Source organism: Enhydra lutris, unplaced genomic scaffold (assembly GCF_002288905.1).
Source record: "Enhydra lutris kenyoni isolate GAN:26980312 unplaced genomic scaffold, ASM228890v2 scaffoldscaffold4, whole genome shotgun sequence".
Taxonomy (NCBI): domain Eukaryota; kingdom Metazoa; phylum Chordata; class Mammalia; order Carnivora; family Mustelidae; genus Enhydra; species Enhydra lutris.
Genome location: NW_019154088.1, coordinates 10,696,839 through 10,711,827, shown reverse-complemented (window position 1 = coordinate 10,711,827; position 14,989 = coordinate 10,696,839). Strand labels below are relative to the sequence as shown.

Below are 14,989 nucleotides of genomic sequence, written 5' to 3'. Positions count from 1 at the left end.
TGTCTGGTTTGTCTATTTTGTTGGTGTGTGTGTGAACATCGTAGGCTGTCTTGCAAGCCAGCCATTGCTGTTAACATTGATTCCGTGGGAGAGTGCCTGTCAAGTTTAAGCTGACCTGAGCCTTTTGTGAGAACTGTGTGTGCTCCAGGGAGCCTGGTGACATTGACTGCTGTTCTTCCAAGCCCAGCGCCCCCGCCGTCGGTGGTCTCCCTTCCTCTGTCCCACAGATCTCCAGGCATAGCATCATTCAGGCCATGGGGTGTGGAATTCAAAGTGGACTTGGGAGGGGTGTGATCTGGACTTGAATTCTAGCTTTGCTGATGACTGACTTCAGACTTGAGATCCCAGAGTAGCTGTGAAACCGAAACTCCACAGTCATGTGTGTATATGAAATCCACACACTCTGCTTACACACTGCAAGTGCTGGAGTCTCCCAGAGCGTGAGATGCTGCTGCTGGTTTCACCGGTATTGCTAAGGCCTGTGTGGAATTTCATAAGACGTTGTAAAGGAGAACATTTCTGCTCCTAAGGATATTTAGTAGTGTGCTCGGTACCTGCAAAAGTTTTGAAATTTTTAAAAAATTTAATTTGAACATGCTTTGAAAAGTAGCTCCTTCTCTCCCCAGCTTTTCTCTAGGGAGAACAGAGGGAGCCGGCCACTTGCTGTTAGGGCAGCCCTAGGACCTTGCAGGAAGAGAGTCGGGGAGAGCTCTGCTTCCTGACTTTTGAGGAGAAGCAGGATTGCGGTGTCTATGGCCAGCACACTGCATGAGGGTGCACCGAACCCCCTCTTGTGCTCCTTATCACCCAACAAACCACCAGCTCAAGCCCAGGTTTAAAACATTGTCTGGAGGGGTGCCCGGATGGCTCAGTGGGTTAAGCCTCTGCCTTCGGCTCAGGTCCTGATCCCAGGGTCCTGGGATCGAGCCCCAGATCAGGCTCCTTGCTCAGCAGGGAGCCTGCTTCTCCCTCTGCCCCTTCTGTCTGTTCATGCTCTCTCTCACTCTCTCTCTCTCTCTCTCTCTCTCTCATAAATAAGTAAAATCTTTAAAAAGCAAAGACAAAGAAAAACATTGTCTGGAGACAGCCCAAGGCCTGGAGTCCAGCTGTCAGCATTCCATTGCCACTGAAACACACTTACTGTGTGACCTTAGGCAAATTGTGTAGCTTTTCTGATGCCCCTGATGCTTTTCTGATCTCCCACCTGTAAAATGGGAGTAATATTAGTGCCCACTTCAGACTGTTAACAGGGTTTGCATGAACAATTTTGCATGTGGAGGGCTTTGTACTCCAGGTAAATAACAAGCACTTGGTAAAGCTGGATGCTATTGTCTGATCATTTTTTCACATTTCCTCAAAATTTAGGGGACATATGTAAATGTTAACTATTCTGGTGCTTCTCAACATCACAGTAATGTAGAAACTTTGGATGATGTGAAAACTAGCAATGAGACCAATTAAATGTTCAGAATTTAGCCTGCTGAGATGGCTAAACAATGTCACTTTTCTTTATATAGAAAACATAGGTTTTTCAGGGATGGCCTGATTTCTTATTTTTAGAAAGATGGCAAAATTGTGTTGGGCAGTTGAGTGCAGTCCCTCTGTCCCAGGAAATAAAATCACAGGTTTGGGCCTAACTCCGATCAGTTGGGACATTTTAGAAATAAACAAATCGTTGTTAGCTTCAAGAATGGGGAGTTGGGGGGGGGGGACAACTGTGCACCTTCATGCCCCTGAGCTTCTCCCAGGGTCAAGGGTCATGCCCTGCAGGCTTGAGACATGGCTCCGCTCTAATCACCTCCAGTAGGGATTCCTTTCTACCGCTCCCAAGCCCTAGAACTTGCTCTGGGTCACTGTCAAGTGTTCTCTGAAGGTGTTGCCTTTCCACTTGTCACTTGGTAATGAAGGAAATGTATTTCAAAGTACTCCTTTCTTCATGTTCCCCTCGCTGCAAAGGAAGGAGGGAGGAGTCTTTGCCCTGCCCCTGCCCCATTCCATACACACAAATACAGGGAAGTGTGTTTTTCTTCTTCATGGAAAGGAACTCTTGCTGGGGAGGGAGGGGGCTCTGAGGGGTTTCAGCTGAATGAAGTGCTAGCGGAGGAAGGGTGATGGGGAGCACAGATGGCAGGGCTCCACTATTTTCCACAGGAAGCAGACTTTCCCCACTGTGCTACCTCTGGTCACCTTGCCCCTCCTCAGCCATATCACTAAGCCAGTCCTTGGCCTGTATCTGGTCAACTGGTCTCCTCGGCCCCCAGAATAGGAACCCTTGGTGACATTTGCTGGGCCCACCTGCCCAGTTGGGTGGGTCAAACATCATACGACACTGGGCAGGGCAGCATGTGTGGGGTAAAATCCAGCTAGCTTGCTAAGTTGTGGACCCTGGTGCTGGGCTGTGTCTGCATGGAGGCAGGGGCATCGTTGTGCAGTTTGCACATAGGGCCGGTCATGGCCCTGGTGGTATCTAATCTGAACCTCTTGCCCCCGCCCCCCGGCCCCTTCTTCAACCCCCATCCGCCATAGCAGCCTCTGTTGCTGCTGAATTCTTTTGAGATGCACTTCCATGACCATGACCTCGAGGAACCCAAGGGAGCTATAAAATGCACAAGGGAGGATGACCCGGGGGCCTCACTGATCACTAGTGACAAGGAGAGATGGTTCATTATTTCATTCACTACATGGAGTGCCCTCTGGGCAGGCATGGGGCTGGGTGCTGGGGCTTTGCATCTGGCCGTAGGCATGGGCCTGTCAGCAAGGGCCCACAAACAGAAAAATGCAGTGCCCCTGGTAAGCACCATCACGGCTGCAGGCATGGGGTGCCCAGGCCCCACAGAGGAGGTATGCCCAACACAATGGAGGAACAGGGACACTTCCCAAAAGGAGGTGGGCCTGGGCAGGTTCTAGCAGGATGCCCAGGAGCTGGCTGGGTACACTTCCCTGGGGTGGTGTCTGTTGTGCCAGTGGAACCAGGAGCAGGAATTGTGCTGAGCAAAGGTTCATTTTCAGAAGACTTAGGAAGTCTACAAGGTGCCTGATCTGTTACTAGGGTTCAGTGGGGAGGGGGGTGGGGCTTAGGTCTCTAGATTGTAAGCTTTGAAAATTTGTCATTAGCCAAAGAGTAAAATGCTAATCATTCTCCTTTCCCTGGTGGTTCGATTTCTAGGCCTAGGAAGCTTTCTGGCCTCTTGCTTTGTGATAACTTGCTAAGTTTCTTTTCTGTTTCCCTCCTCCAGATACTTACTGGAGCAAGATTTCCCAGGCATGAGGATTGGTCCAGAGCCCACTACGGATTCTTTCATCGCTGTGATGTATGGGGAGACTGAGGGCAGCACCCCAGGGAACGCTTTAGTTGTGGACCCCAAAAAGCCATTTCGAAAGCTCAGTCGCTTCGGAAATGCATTCCTGAATCGGTAAGGACCAGCAACCCACTGTCTTTAGTCAGGTTGTTTAAACCTTGTCTTTGAATTCTTGCCAATTATGTATAAAGCTTCAGAAACAGAATGGTGCATGTCTATTCTAGAAGAGAGAAGCTATGAAGAATATGCTTATTGTTATTCAAATATTTGAAAAGATAGAGAATGATCATTTATTACCTATTCTGGGTGGCTTCAGAGGGCAGAGCTAAAGCCCCAGGACCGGGTGTTATAAGGCCACACAGTACAAGGAATAAATTTCTAATAATTTCAGCTGCACAGAAGTGGATCAAGTTGTCTTGTAAGGTAGTGAGCTGCCCATCACTGACAGTGTTAAGTGGTGGCTGGCATGGTGTGCTGGGGATTCCTGCACTGAGAACTTAGCCCAGAGGACCCCTGGGGTTCACCTGACCCCCAGATCCAGCCTATTGATTGTTCCAGGACAGGTCGCCTCACCTGCCTGCTGCCCGTTAAGCTTCTCACTCCCATGCGCTGAGCTGCTTCCTTATTCATTAAGGTCAGGCCAGGGAAATAGAGACAAAACAACACAAAAAGTTAAATTTGTGACTTGGTCATCGTATGACGGAAGTGATGTTGTGGGATAGCTGAGGTTCTGTTTTAGCTGGAGCTGTGTTTCATTTATACTTACCCTGAAACCTCCCTCCAGCGCTCCCAGTGAAACAGTGGTGTGGACCCAGGGCACCTACCCTCTTGGACTGGCCTCCCATTCCCTCCCTCTCCCTCCTCTTTGTCACTCCTAGCTTTTTTTTTTTTAAACCCTTTTCTCTTTCTTCTCTCCTGCCCTACCCCTCGCCCCTCCATTCCCTTCGTTTTTATGAGTCTCCTGCCTTAGACCAGTATGCTGGGGGCGTGAGCCATGGGCATGCAAAGCCAGGGAGGGGTCATCCAAACAAGAGACTGTACTTCTTTTTAGATGGTTTTAAAAATAAGGAACGGGGGCACCTGGGTGGCTCAGTGGGTTAAGCCTCTGCCTTCGGCTGAGGTCATGATCCCAGGGTCCTGGGATTGAGTCCCGCATCCGGCTCCCTGCTGAGCAGGGAGTGTGCTTCCCCCCTCCTTCTGCTGCTCCCCCTGCTTGTGCTCTCTCTCCTTCTCTCACTCTTTGTCAAATAAATAAATTCTTTTTTTAATTACTTTTTAAATTTTTTTATAAATTTAGGTCTGTGATTCGCCAGGTTTACACATTTCACAGCACTCACCATAGCACATACACTCCCCAATGTCCATATCCCCACCACCCTCTTCCAACCCCCCTCCCCCCAGCAACCCTCAGTCTGTTTTTTGAGATTGGGTCTTTTATGATTTGTCTCCCTCCCGATCCCATCTTCTTTCATTTTTTCTTTTCCTACCCACCAAACCCTTCATGTTGCATCTCCACTTCCTCATATCAGGGAGATCATATGATAGTTGTCTTTCTCCAATTGACTTATTTCACTAAGCATAATACCCTCTAGTTCCATCCACGTCATTGCAAATGGCAAGATTTCATTTCTTTTGATGGCTGCATAGTATTCCACTATATATATATATATATATATACCACATCTTCTTTATCCATTCATCTGTTGATGGACATTTAGGTTCTTTCCATAGTTTGGCTATTGTGGACATTGCTGCTATAAACATTTGGGTACACGTGCCCCTTCAGAGCACCACGTTTGTATCTTTAGGGTATATACCCAGTAGTGCAATCGCTGGGTCATAGGGTAGCTCTATTTTCAGTTTTTTGAGGAACCTCCACACTGTTTTCCAGAGTGGTTGCACCAGCTTGCATTCCCACCAACAGTGTAGGAGGGTTCCCCTTTCTTTCTTTCTTTTTTTTTTTTAAAGATTTTATTTATTTATTTGAGAGAGAATGAGTGGGAGAGAGCATGAGAGAGGAGAAGGTCAGAAGGAGAAGCAGACTCCCCAAGGAGCTGGGAGCCCGACGTGGGACTCAATCCTGGAAGTCTGGGAACACGAACTGAGCCGAAGGCAGTTGCTCAACCAACGGAGCCACCCAGGCGCCCCAGGAGGGTTCCCCTTTCTCCACATCCTCGCCAGCATTTGTCATTTCCTGACTTGTTAATTTTAGCCATTCTGACTGGTGTGAGGTCGTATCTCATTGTGGTTTTGATTTGTATTTCCCTGATGCCAAGTGATGTGGAGCATTTTTTCATGTGTCTGTTGGCCATCTGGATGTCTTCTTTGCAGAAATGTCTGCTCATGTCCTCTGCCCATTTCTTGATTGGGTTATTTGTTCTTTGGGTGTTGAGTTTGCTAAGCTCTTTATAGATTTTGGATACTAGTCCTTTATCTGATATGTCATTTGCAAATATATTCTCCCATTCTGTCAGTTGTCTTTTGGTTTTGTTAACTGTTTCCTTTGCTGTGCAAAAGCTTTTGATCTTGATGAAATCCCAATAGTTCATTTTTTCCCTTGCTTCTGTTGCCTTTGGTGATGTTCCTAGGAAGAAGTTGCTGCGGCTGAGGTCAAAGAGGTTGCTGCCTGTGTTCTCCTCAAGGGTTTTGATGGATTCCTTTCTCACATTGAGGTCCTTCATCCATTTTGAGTCTATTTTCGTGTGTGGTATAAGGAAATGGTCCAATTTCATTTTTCTGCATGTAGCTGTCCAATTTTCCCAGCACCATTTGTTGAAGAGGCTGTCTTTTTTCCATTGGACATTCCTTCCTGCTTTGTCAAAGATTAGTTGACCATAGAGTTGAGGGTCTATTTCTGGGCTCTCTATTCTGTTCCATTGATCTATGTGTCTGTTTTTGTGCCAGTACCATACTGTCTTGATGATGACAGCTTTGTAATAGAGCTTGAAGTCTGGAATTGTGATGCCACCAACTTTGGCTTTCTTATAAATTCTTTAAAAAAAAAAAAAAAAAAAAAGGAACGGATCCTCTCGGCCCTCTGCCGTCCTCCCAAAGGCTGAGGTTTCTCATCGCACAACTCCAGGGGGCGCCATTCACAAGGACGAGGGAAAGAATGATGTGTCCAGGTGCTGTGTGGTGTCTCTGCCAAGGGCAGCACAGGCAACCTCCAGAGATGCATCTGGAAGAAACCAGACTCGAAGAGCTTTCTTATGCTCCTAGCATAAGTCAAAGAAGGCATTTAGATAACAGCCAGGGACTATGGCAGTAGGATAGATAGAAATGGAGAGATGATGTAAAGGGAGTCACAGAGAAATCTCTTGCTGCTGACAGTAATTTGCAGAATACTGTGCAGATGATTTTTTTCCGCCTACAGGATGCTGTCTGGGAGGCATTTGATCCTCATCTCCAGAGCAGCCTTGGTTGCGCCAGAGCCTGTCTTATGGGAGAAGTGTAGGGGTGGAGCCCAGGCAGGAGAACACCAGAGGGTCTCCCAAGACAATTGAGGAGAAGTGGGACAAAAAGTTCCCCCATCAGGGCCTCCAAGGGAGCCCTGGTCATGGAGCAGACAACAGCCAGGCCTCCTGTCCCAAGATGGGCCCTGGAAGTTTCCGGAGGCCTGGAGAGTGCAGGCCACAAGCTCCTTGTCCATGAGACACTGCCTGGAATTACATGGTTTTGTTACCACTGCCTTATGTCTTACTCTTTTTGCCTGACAAAGGCTTAAAAAAGAAATAAGCTGCCACTTTTTTCAAATTCCTGTTTTGTGAAGTCCTTATTCACAAGGGGAAACCCTGAAAGAATGGCTATGGGCTTGTTTTCTTTTGGCAGATGATTGACTTCCCAAACAAATCTTTTTTCAAATGCCAAAGATACAGCAGATGAGTATAGAAAATAAGCAATTAAGAAAATTTTGAATGGCGAGGCTCATTATCTGGGATCTAAAACTTGCTGAAAATAATCCATGCATTATGTAATCAAGCATTAATTAAATTGAGAATACAAAGAAAAATATTAACAAATAATAATATGGCATTTACTGTGTGTCAGAGTTCTAAACTTTACTGGTATGTTAGCTCTAAATCCTCGGCAAACCCCTGTGACCTAAGTGCTGCTCTTACCCCCAACGTAGACAGGAGGAATTGATGTACAAACATTAATTTAACTTCCACTGGGTCACTCAGCTGCTAAGTGGCAGCTCAAACTGGAACTCAGGCCATCTGGCCCATAGTCCCTACTAGTGACCACTGGACTGCCGAAGGGCATGACATATGGACTGAGAATCACTGCCTGCTGCCCCCTATGGAACTTTGAAGGCTGTTCTTAATGTAGCCCACAGACAATGATGATAAAGGTGATGATTTTGTCCCCAGTTACAGAGTAATAATTTCACATACACTACTTTTTCTGGGTTTATAAGACAATACTACTGTGGCCATTCAACAGAAGAGAAAACTGAGAGCAAAGAAGTAGAATGACTTACCCAAGAAAAGGCAGAGACTCTATTAGAATTCAGTTTGCTCGTCCCTTCCATCCACCACCCTGCACCTGCTGGAGGGCTGGCAGAGAAGGGTTTCTGTGGCCGTGCATATGGGACGTGTCTCATCACATCTGAGAGTAAACAGCGTGACTAAGTCATATCCACACAACGGTGCTGTTGTTCTCCCAGGGCTTATGTAAGAAAAAAAGTCAATTAGCGTAGGGCGCTCAAACATATGTATGTAAGTATACTGTCCCTGTAATTATACTGTCCCTGTGGGAACACCTGTGGGGCTCCCCTCAAGGCAGGCAAACTTTTGACATAGCGTACTTTCTGGGAACAAGGTCCAAATACAGTACATAGCAGGAATGAGGATTGGTTGTCTGCAGGGGAGAACTTTCTCCCCACCCCACCCCCCACCCCCAGCAACCACAGGTCACCCCTGGGATACATGTCATTACCCTGGCCTTCTCATTACAAAGCATTGATTCAAGGCTTTGCCTCCTGGGGCATCTTTAAAAGAACTTAGTACTTCACAAGGTGGTACCAGGTGACACCTGGAGGGTGTCAGCCTCGAAGCATTAGGCAAACCCGTGCAGCCTGAGTTTCAATGTGGAAGGCTGGTTTCTAAAAAGGTAACAAAGAGTCTTGGGAGCAGTTCGGAGAAAAGAAGATAAATTCCCAAAAAGGCAGCTTCAAATTATAGACATTCCACACTTGAACAGTCAAAGGAGTTGAATCTAGCACGAAAAGGTCTATGAAAACAACGTGAATGCGGCATTCCGAAACTCCACTGCGCTCCCTCGCTTTTGAGAGGAATTCCACTGGCAGGCCTGTCATGGAGCTGCCCATGTGGGAATGTGGTCCCCGAGGCTCCACAGTCTGTCACCAGGAGGGAGTTCCTACTCAGGCAGGAGGAGATGGATGGCCAGCACCCACCGAGGGCACAAGGCCCGGAGGCACCGTGTATCTCCATCAATTCCAGAACTGTCAGGACCAGCTCTGATATTCCCCGCCCCAGCCATCTGCTTCTGAACTGGGTGTTGTGTTTTTCTTTCCCTCAGTCTACTTTTCTAAACATGGTAGTCTTTTTTTTTGAAATCCAGATAGCTGTAGGATTTGTATTTCATTTAGGATCTAGTTTAATTTTAAATCGCAGTTGTCCACAGAAGAAATTCTTAATCTCATTTCCTCATTGCCTCTGTTTCCTTTTGAAAAATAGCTTTAACCAGCAGCTCCAGGGATTGAAATGTTGCAACTTTCTTTCGAGCTGAAGGAATCTGAGGGATACTTCCAACATACCTGTCCTTTTAGCCAGGCCTGATCATAGCGACGATAAAATATAAATCCACTGTCTCACAGTGCTGTGAAGATTTAGCAATACTAGAACACACAAGTGTATTTTTGGACATATACCCTGTCACCACTCTAATTAAATGAAGCTTTAGTAATAGACTTTTTTTTTATACGAATGTTACAGTCACTGAGTACCACTGGGATATTTTTTTTTTTTGTCTGACTTCCCACAAACATACAGCATCAGTCCAGACACATGCGGGCTCCCTTAGCTAATTTAGATGCAGAGACAAAGGAAGAGAGGCTTTTGCCAAGAATCACCAGCAAATTTGTTACTTTCTTTTTAATCTGAGTGACAGACTCGTTCTGTTGGTTTATTTGTTCGCTTTGCGGCGTTTACCCATAATAAACGCCCTGAAGCTCTTCCCATTAATCTTTAAGTTCAGGATTTGTGGTGGCTGCCGGGTCACCGACCATTGTTCTTTACCGGTCACTGGCAGCCGACTCTGTGGTCCTGGTCCTCAGAGACCAGAGAACCAACTTCACCCGCTGCCCCCAGGCAGACCCTCTCAGCGCCGGTGCGTTGCCATTCCTCACTGCGGCAGTCAGGAAAGAGAGACTTTGGTGTAGAAAATTACCTATTTGGGTCATACCACATGAAATTGCCAACCTTCAGCCAGCCTTGACTTGTAAAAGCAGTGATGCTGTAAGATTCAATCAAAGTGGGTAGCTGTGGGCTCCTTAGAGTCTGGATATGAAGTTAAATTTCTCCTGGGCACTGGAAGTTTTGATCAGCCATTCGTGGCAGGACCGTGTGATGATAATGATTGGGGCTTGGTTGTAAAAGTCTTTTTTGTGTATTGTGTGCTCTTTACTGTGCCATCTTAGGAAGTCATGTCCTCTATCTGGTCTCAAGTGGGCTTGAAGGTGTTGTCCCTTGTGTCCCTTGTAAGCATCCGATGTGCTCTGAGCCTGATGACAAGGTGGGAGTTCTGGGGCTGGTAGAATTGCTCAGATCCCTAGAGCTCACAGCGTGAGTGAGCAACGTCTTCTGGCTCTGGCACCTCCGCCCTCCAATGGTGGGCTGAGAGCACATCACAGGGGAGTCTCTGGTGCGGGATTCCAAGGCTATGGCAAGTCACTCCCTTGTTTTGTTTTTTTAAGATTTTATTTATTTGACAGAGATCACAAGCAGGCAGAGAGGCAGGCAGAGAGAGAGGAAGGGAAGCAGGCTCCCCGCTGAGCAGAGAGCCCGATGCGGGCTCCATCCCAGGACCCTGGGATCATGATCTGAGCTGAAGGCAGAGGCTTAACCCACTGAGCCGCCCAGGCGCCCCTGGCACATCACTTCCTTGTTGGGGGATGCTGCCTTCTGCGATAAGGTTGGCTTGCACAGGCAAAATGGTGGTAGGAGTCTAGTAGTCAAAAACCCCAGCCCAAGGCCAAACTCCTAGCTTAGCATCCCAGCTCCATTGCCTACCAACCATGTGACTTGACAAGTTGTGGTATGTACCCCTCAGTGCCCCATTCTCCTCCTGTGTAAACGGCAACACACAGCCCCTACCTCTCAGGTTGTGGTGAGGATTGAGTGAGTTAAAATGTATATAGAAAGTGTTAAGTGCGTCGCTTAGACACATAGTAGGGGGACGGTAAAAGTTGGTGCCATTTTATGGTTACTGTAACTGCTGGATATCATGACGTTGTTTGGAAAGCAAAAGCAATATGAAGGTACTGCCTGGTTCTTTTAAAATGTTGATCATCAAATTGGAATGTTAGCATTTGGAGGCAATTTTAAAATCCTCACTCCTCTCACCTCCCTGTTTTACTATGTGGCAGGACCTCAGAGCCCAGACTGTTCCTTGATCCAGCCCCCTTTCTGCTAACCCTCAGCCGCCTTTGGGAAGTGGCAGGGGATGGGGGTCAAGCACAGAGTCTGTGCCCATCCTCCCCCCCTTTTATCAGAGAACAAGAGGCATCAGGGCAGCTCTGGGTGAGCAGACACTGCCTAACAGCTTCCGTGAGGCTCCTGGGCTTAACCAGCACAGGTCTGCCTATTTCATGGGAAAATGTAGGAGGCAAGGCCCAGGTACACTTAGGTTAGTCACTCTGGGAAGGAAGAGGAAATCCATCTTGGGACAGCAAATCTGTGCTTGGAAACACTTCAGCACACAAACATAAACAAGAAAAGCCTGACCCAGGGCTGACTGTAATATACCCAGTAAATAACCTTGCCTTTCACCTTCCTTTCTTAGAGCATAAAAGTAATACAGGATTGCTGTAACAGCATTGCATTAGGGTTTTTTCCTGATTATAATTATTTAGGAAACTATGTGTGGTTTAACTCCTTGTGTAAGACTCCTGCCCCCACACAGGGGTTTGAAAGCTGACTCATGCTTTGTGCTGTCTTGCCACAACACCCCTACCTACCCTCCCCCTTCCTGACCCTCACACCACCACCACCACCACCACAGCACCCCCCTGCCCCCCACCCTGGCCCCAAGCTTTCTTGCTTTCTTTCATGGAGTGTAGCCTGGTTTTGCACACATAACCCAGCCACCATCTCTCAGGGTGCCCCTGGTGAGCTCCCTCCTCCTCTCTCTGCCATCTTCTCCCCTCTCTCTACTGCCCCATCCCCTACCCCACTCCACTACCCCCTCCTCTTCCCCCTCCTCCCCTTTTCTGCAGTTACCCCTGTGGGTCCCTCAACCTGCCCCCTTGTTTGTTGTGAGGTAACGTCTCCACATTCACCGCATCTGACCACATCTTCTTTTGTGGCTCACAGATTTTGCCTGATTTCGCCTCTGCTGTTGTGTCAGGAGGCATGCGAGTTGTTGAAAATTTGTCACTCTGCAGAGAGAGAGTGGACAGTTTACACATTTGGGATCCCTCTGTTTAACTCCACACTAGAATCCAGGGGTTTTGTGTTTTGGAAAAGTTGCTAATGAGTGTGAGCTTGTGGTTTTGGAGAAAGGTCAGTCTCTCACAGGAATACTTTGTGTAAAATAGTTCCACATATGTGCAGTTTTTCAGCATTATCAAATGTCTCAAGCCATCTAATAAAAAAGATGGGACTGTGATAAGAGACAGAATCATTACTGATGAGACATGCACTCTACCACAGATGTGCTCAGAACTCTGTTCCTACCTCAGTTCCAAGCCTCAAATGTTGTGGTTTTTTCTCTGTGAATTTACAAAGAGTAAATGCTTAGTGATCTCTGTGCACTTCATTCTCACAGATCTGGTCTCCCAAGTTTAGACAGTGGGATTTACTGAAAAGTCTGGAGGGTGCATGAGGGGCGGGAGAAAATCAGAAATGAGGTGTTCTCTTCAATTAGCCTCTTTATTTTTAACATTTATGGGTTGAGTCTAGCTCAGCAGACATCAGAAATATTAGGTCACCCTCTCCAGCCAGCCAGGCCTTCACGTTGTGACCTCAAGATGTCATAACGACTTTGAGCTTCAGCTTTTCCAGCTACAAAATGACCCTAGTATCTTTTCCTACATCTGTCCAGGCTGACGTGAAAATATAGGAAAGAATGTGTGGGAAACTTGTCCTGAGCACCTTCAAAGAAAGCAACTTTGAAATGTCAGTAATTGTACCTCTTACTCGGGACTGCCCGTCCCCCCCCCCGCCCCCCCCCCCCCCCCCCCCCCCCCCGCCTGTGAGGCCGTGACCCCACCCTGGCCGGGGCGGGGGCGAGGGGGGGGGGCTGTGCCATCCACGTTTGCACTGTGAAGGCTGGCGTGGCCCCCCGGCCTGCATTCCCAGCATACTTACTTTCGAGTGATCCCACCAGTTCCCCTGAATGGAATAATTGAGCTTTCACTGAGGGTTTTCCAGCCTTCGGCCCACACAGATACAGAAGTTATCCAATTACAAAACAGAAGGAGGAGAGCTACTCTATAGGTTTTGCCTTAAAACAGACACAGCGGGGTGCCTGGGTGGCTCAGTTGGTTAAGCGTCTGCCTTCGGCTCAGGTTGTGATCTCAGAGTCCTAGGATCAAGTCCTGCATTGGGCCCCCAACTCAGCGGACAGCCTGCTTCTCCCTCTCCCTCTGCTATTCCCCCTGTTTGTGTGTGTGTGTGTGTGTGCTCGCTCTCTCTCTCTCTCTATCAAATAAATAAATAAAATCTTTAAAAAAGAAAGAAAGAAAGAAAAAAACACACAGCGACTACCAGAGATCCACCTTGGACTTTGCTGCCTGGATAAAAGGAAAAAAATGTTTCCCTCTGCTACTCTAGAGTTATTCACTATTAAAGCTAAAAAGGACCTCACCGGTCCCCATCCAAGTATCTCCATTTACACATAAGGACACAGGCCTGGAGCTGGGAGGCCCTTGTCCAGGGTCCCACAGAAAATAATTGGCGAAGGCTGAGCTGAACCTGAACCCAGTCTGCTGACCTAACAGCCTAATTTTCCTCCCACGCCACTCTGCTTCAGGGAGGCTGAGGCCAGGGCAGCTGGATGGGATGAGAAGGAAGAAATGGTATCAGGAATGTGAGGGCCAAGGAAGGAGGCTTGAGATGCACCACCAGAACTCTCCCATGCCCCTGCCACTTTATCCATTCTTTGGCTACCCCTTGGACTCCAAGGCACCTGGAGGATTGGGGTGTGGCCCATGGGTGCTTGCCCCATGCAGGGCTTGAAGCCAGATGGGCACCAGACTGGATGCTGAGTCCCCAGGGCAACAGTGAAAATAAGCCCCAGTACCTCCACGGCCACAGCAGGGAGTGGGCGGTGTGGCTGGACAGGGAGCTTAGGGTACTCCAGCACAGCAGGGCTGTGACCCCGAGGGAGGCATGGTCTGCCCTGGGAGAAGAAGCCCAGGACACTTGGCCAAGGAGCACCACAGAAAAGAAGCAGGCGAGGCTGATGGACTTTGGATCTGGCTGACCTGGGTTTACGCTCTGAGTGATGCTGTGTAAGTTACTTCTCTGATGTTAATAGGAATTTCTTTCTCAAGGGGTTACTCTGAGGGACAAATGAGATGGTGTTTGTAAAATACTGAAGCATTCAGTAAATATCAGCTAAAATCAAAGTTAGCGGTTAAGGATCTGGTGGCAGGTGACAGCATACCCGCCCCCTGGTCCAGCACCTGGCCCCGTGGCACCAGTGGATGTGCTGTCTGTGCAGAGAGTCCCTTTGCAGATAACGGCAATAACCTTAAGAGGTCAAGGATCTTGTCGGAGCTTGGAGAGGTGTGGTTCCTGATCCCTCCTTTGATCTTTTTTTCCAGATTCATGTGCTCCCAGCTGCCCAATCAGGTCCTGAAGAGCATCAGCATCATCGACAGCCCTGGCATCCTGTCTGGGGAGAAGCAGCGCATCAGCCGAGGTCAGTGTCCCCTCTCCCCCCGCCCCAACCCTGGCACTGCTGAGGCTCTCCGTCACACCAGCAGTGATGTCTGTCAAGAGGGGATTCTATCCAACCCCGCCCCCACACCAGGATGCCTCTAGCTGCCCTGGACAGACCAGGGATCCAGAGCCGGGGGTCCCCAAGAAATAACAGGAGGTAGGCATAGAGAGCATCGAAGGTCCTGCCTTTTGGCTGAGAAACTTTCTGAAGTGTTAGCTGTAATCTCTTAGTTCCTTTAAATGCTGCCATCTGCCGCTAGTTCCCACCTGACATAATTCTTCTGAGTTTGGGAGGGGACCTTCATATTGCTACTAACCATTCCCTTGGACACATAGGACAACAAATAAAGGAGAGGAGTAGTCACTGCAAAGGAGAGAAGCCCTCCCTCCCACCCCCATGGCCCCCGCAGCACCCTCCCTTTGTGTCAGCCTTTGTCATGGGCCAGACGATGCTCTGTCTGCTGGGATGTGGCAAAAACAGGCCGAGGTTCTGCCTTTAGGAGCTCCTGTTCCCATGGGGAAGACAGACATGGAGCCAATTATTGCAGGGAAATAGAAAGT

The 14,989-nt window shown here is 48.2% G+C and overlaps 1 protein-coding gene across 1 annotated transcript in view; it reads left to right on the top strand.

The window, feature by feature from the left end:
• The window catches only part of LOC111138991 (EH domain containing 4), a 79,604-nt gene that overhangs the window by 14,844 nt on the left and 49,771 nt on the right, over positions 1–14,989 (top strand). Inside the window, exons 2-3 of the mRNA XM_022491063.1 lie at positions 3,237–3,413; positions 14,311–14,408. Of these exons, the coding sequence (XP_022346771.1) occupies positions 3,237–3,413; positions 14,311–14,408 (275 nt within the window). The remainder of the gene's footprint in view (positions 1–3,236; positions 3,414–14,310; positions 14,409–14,989) is intronic.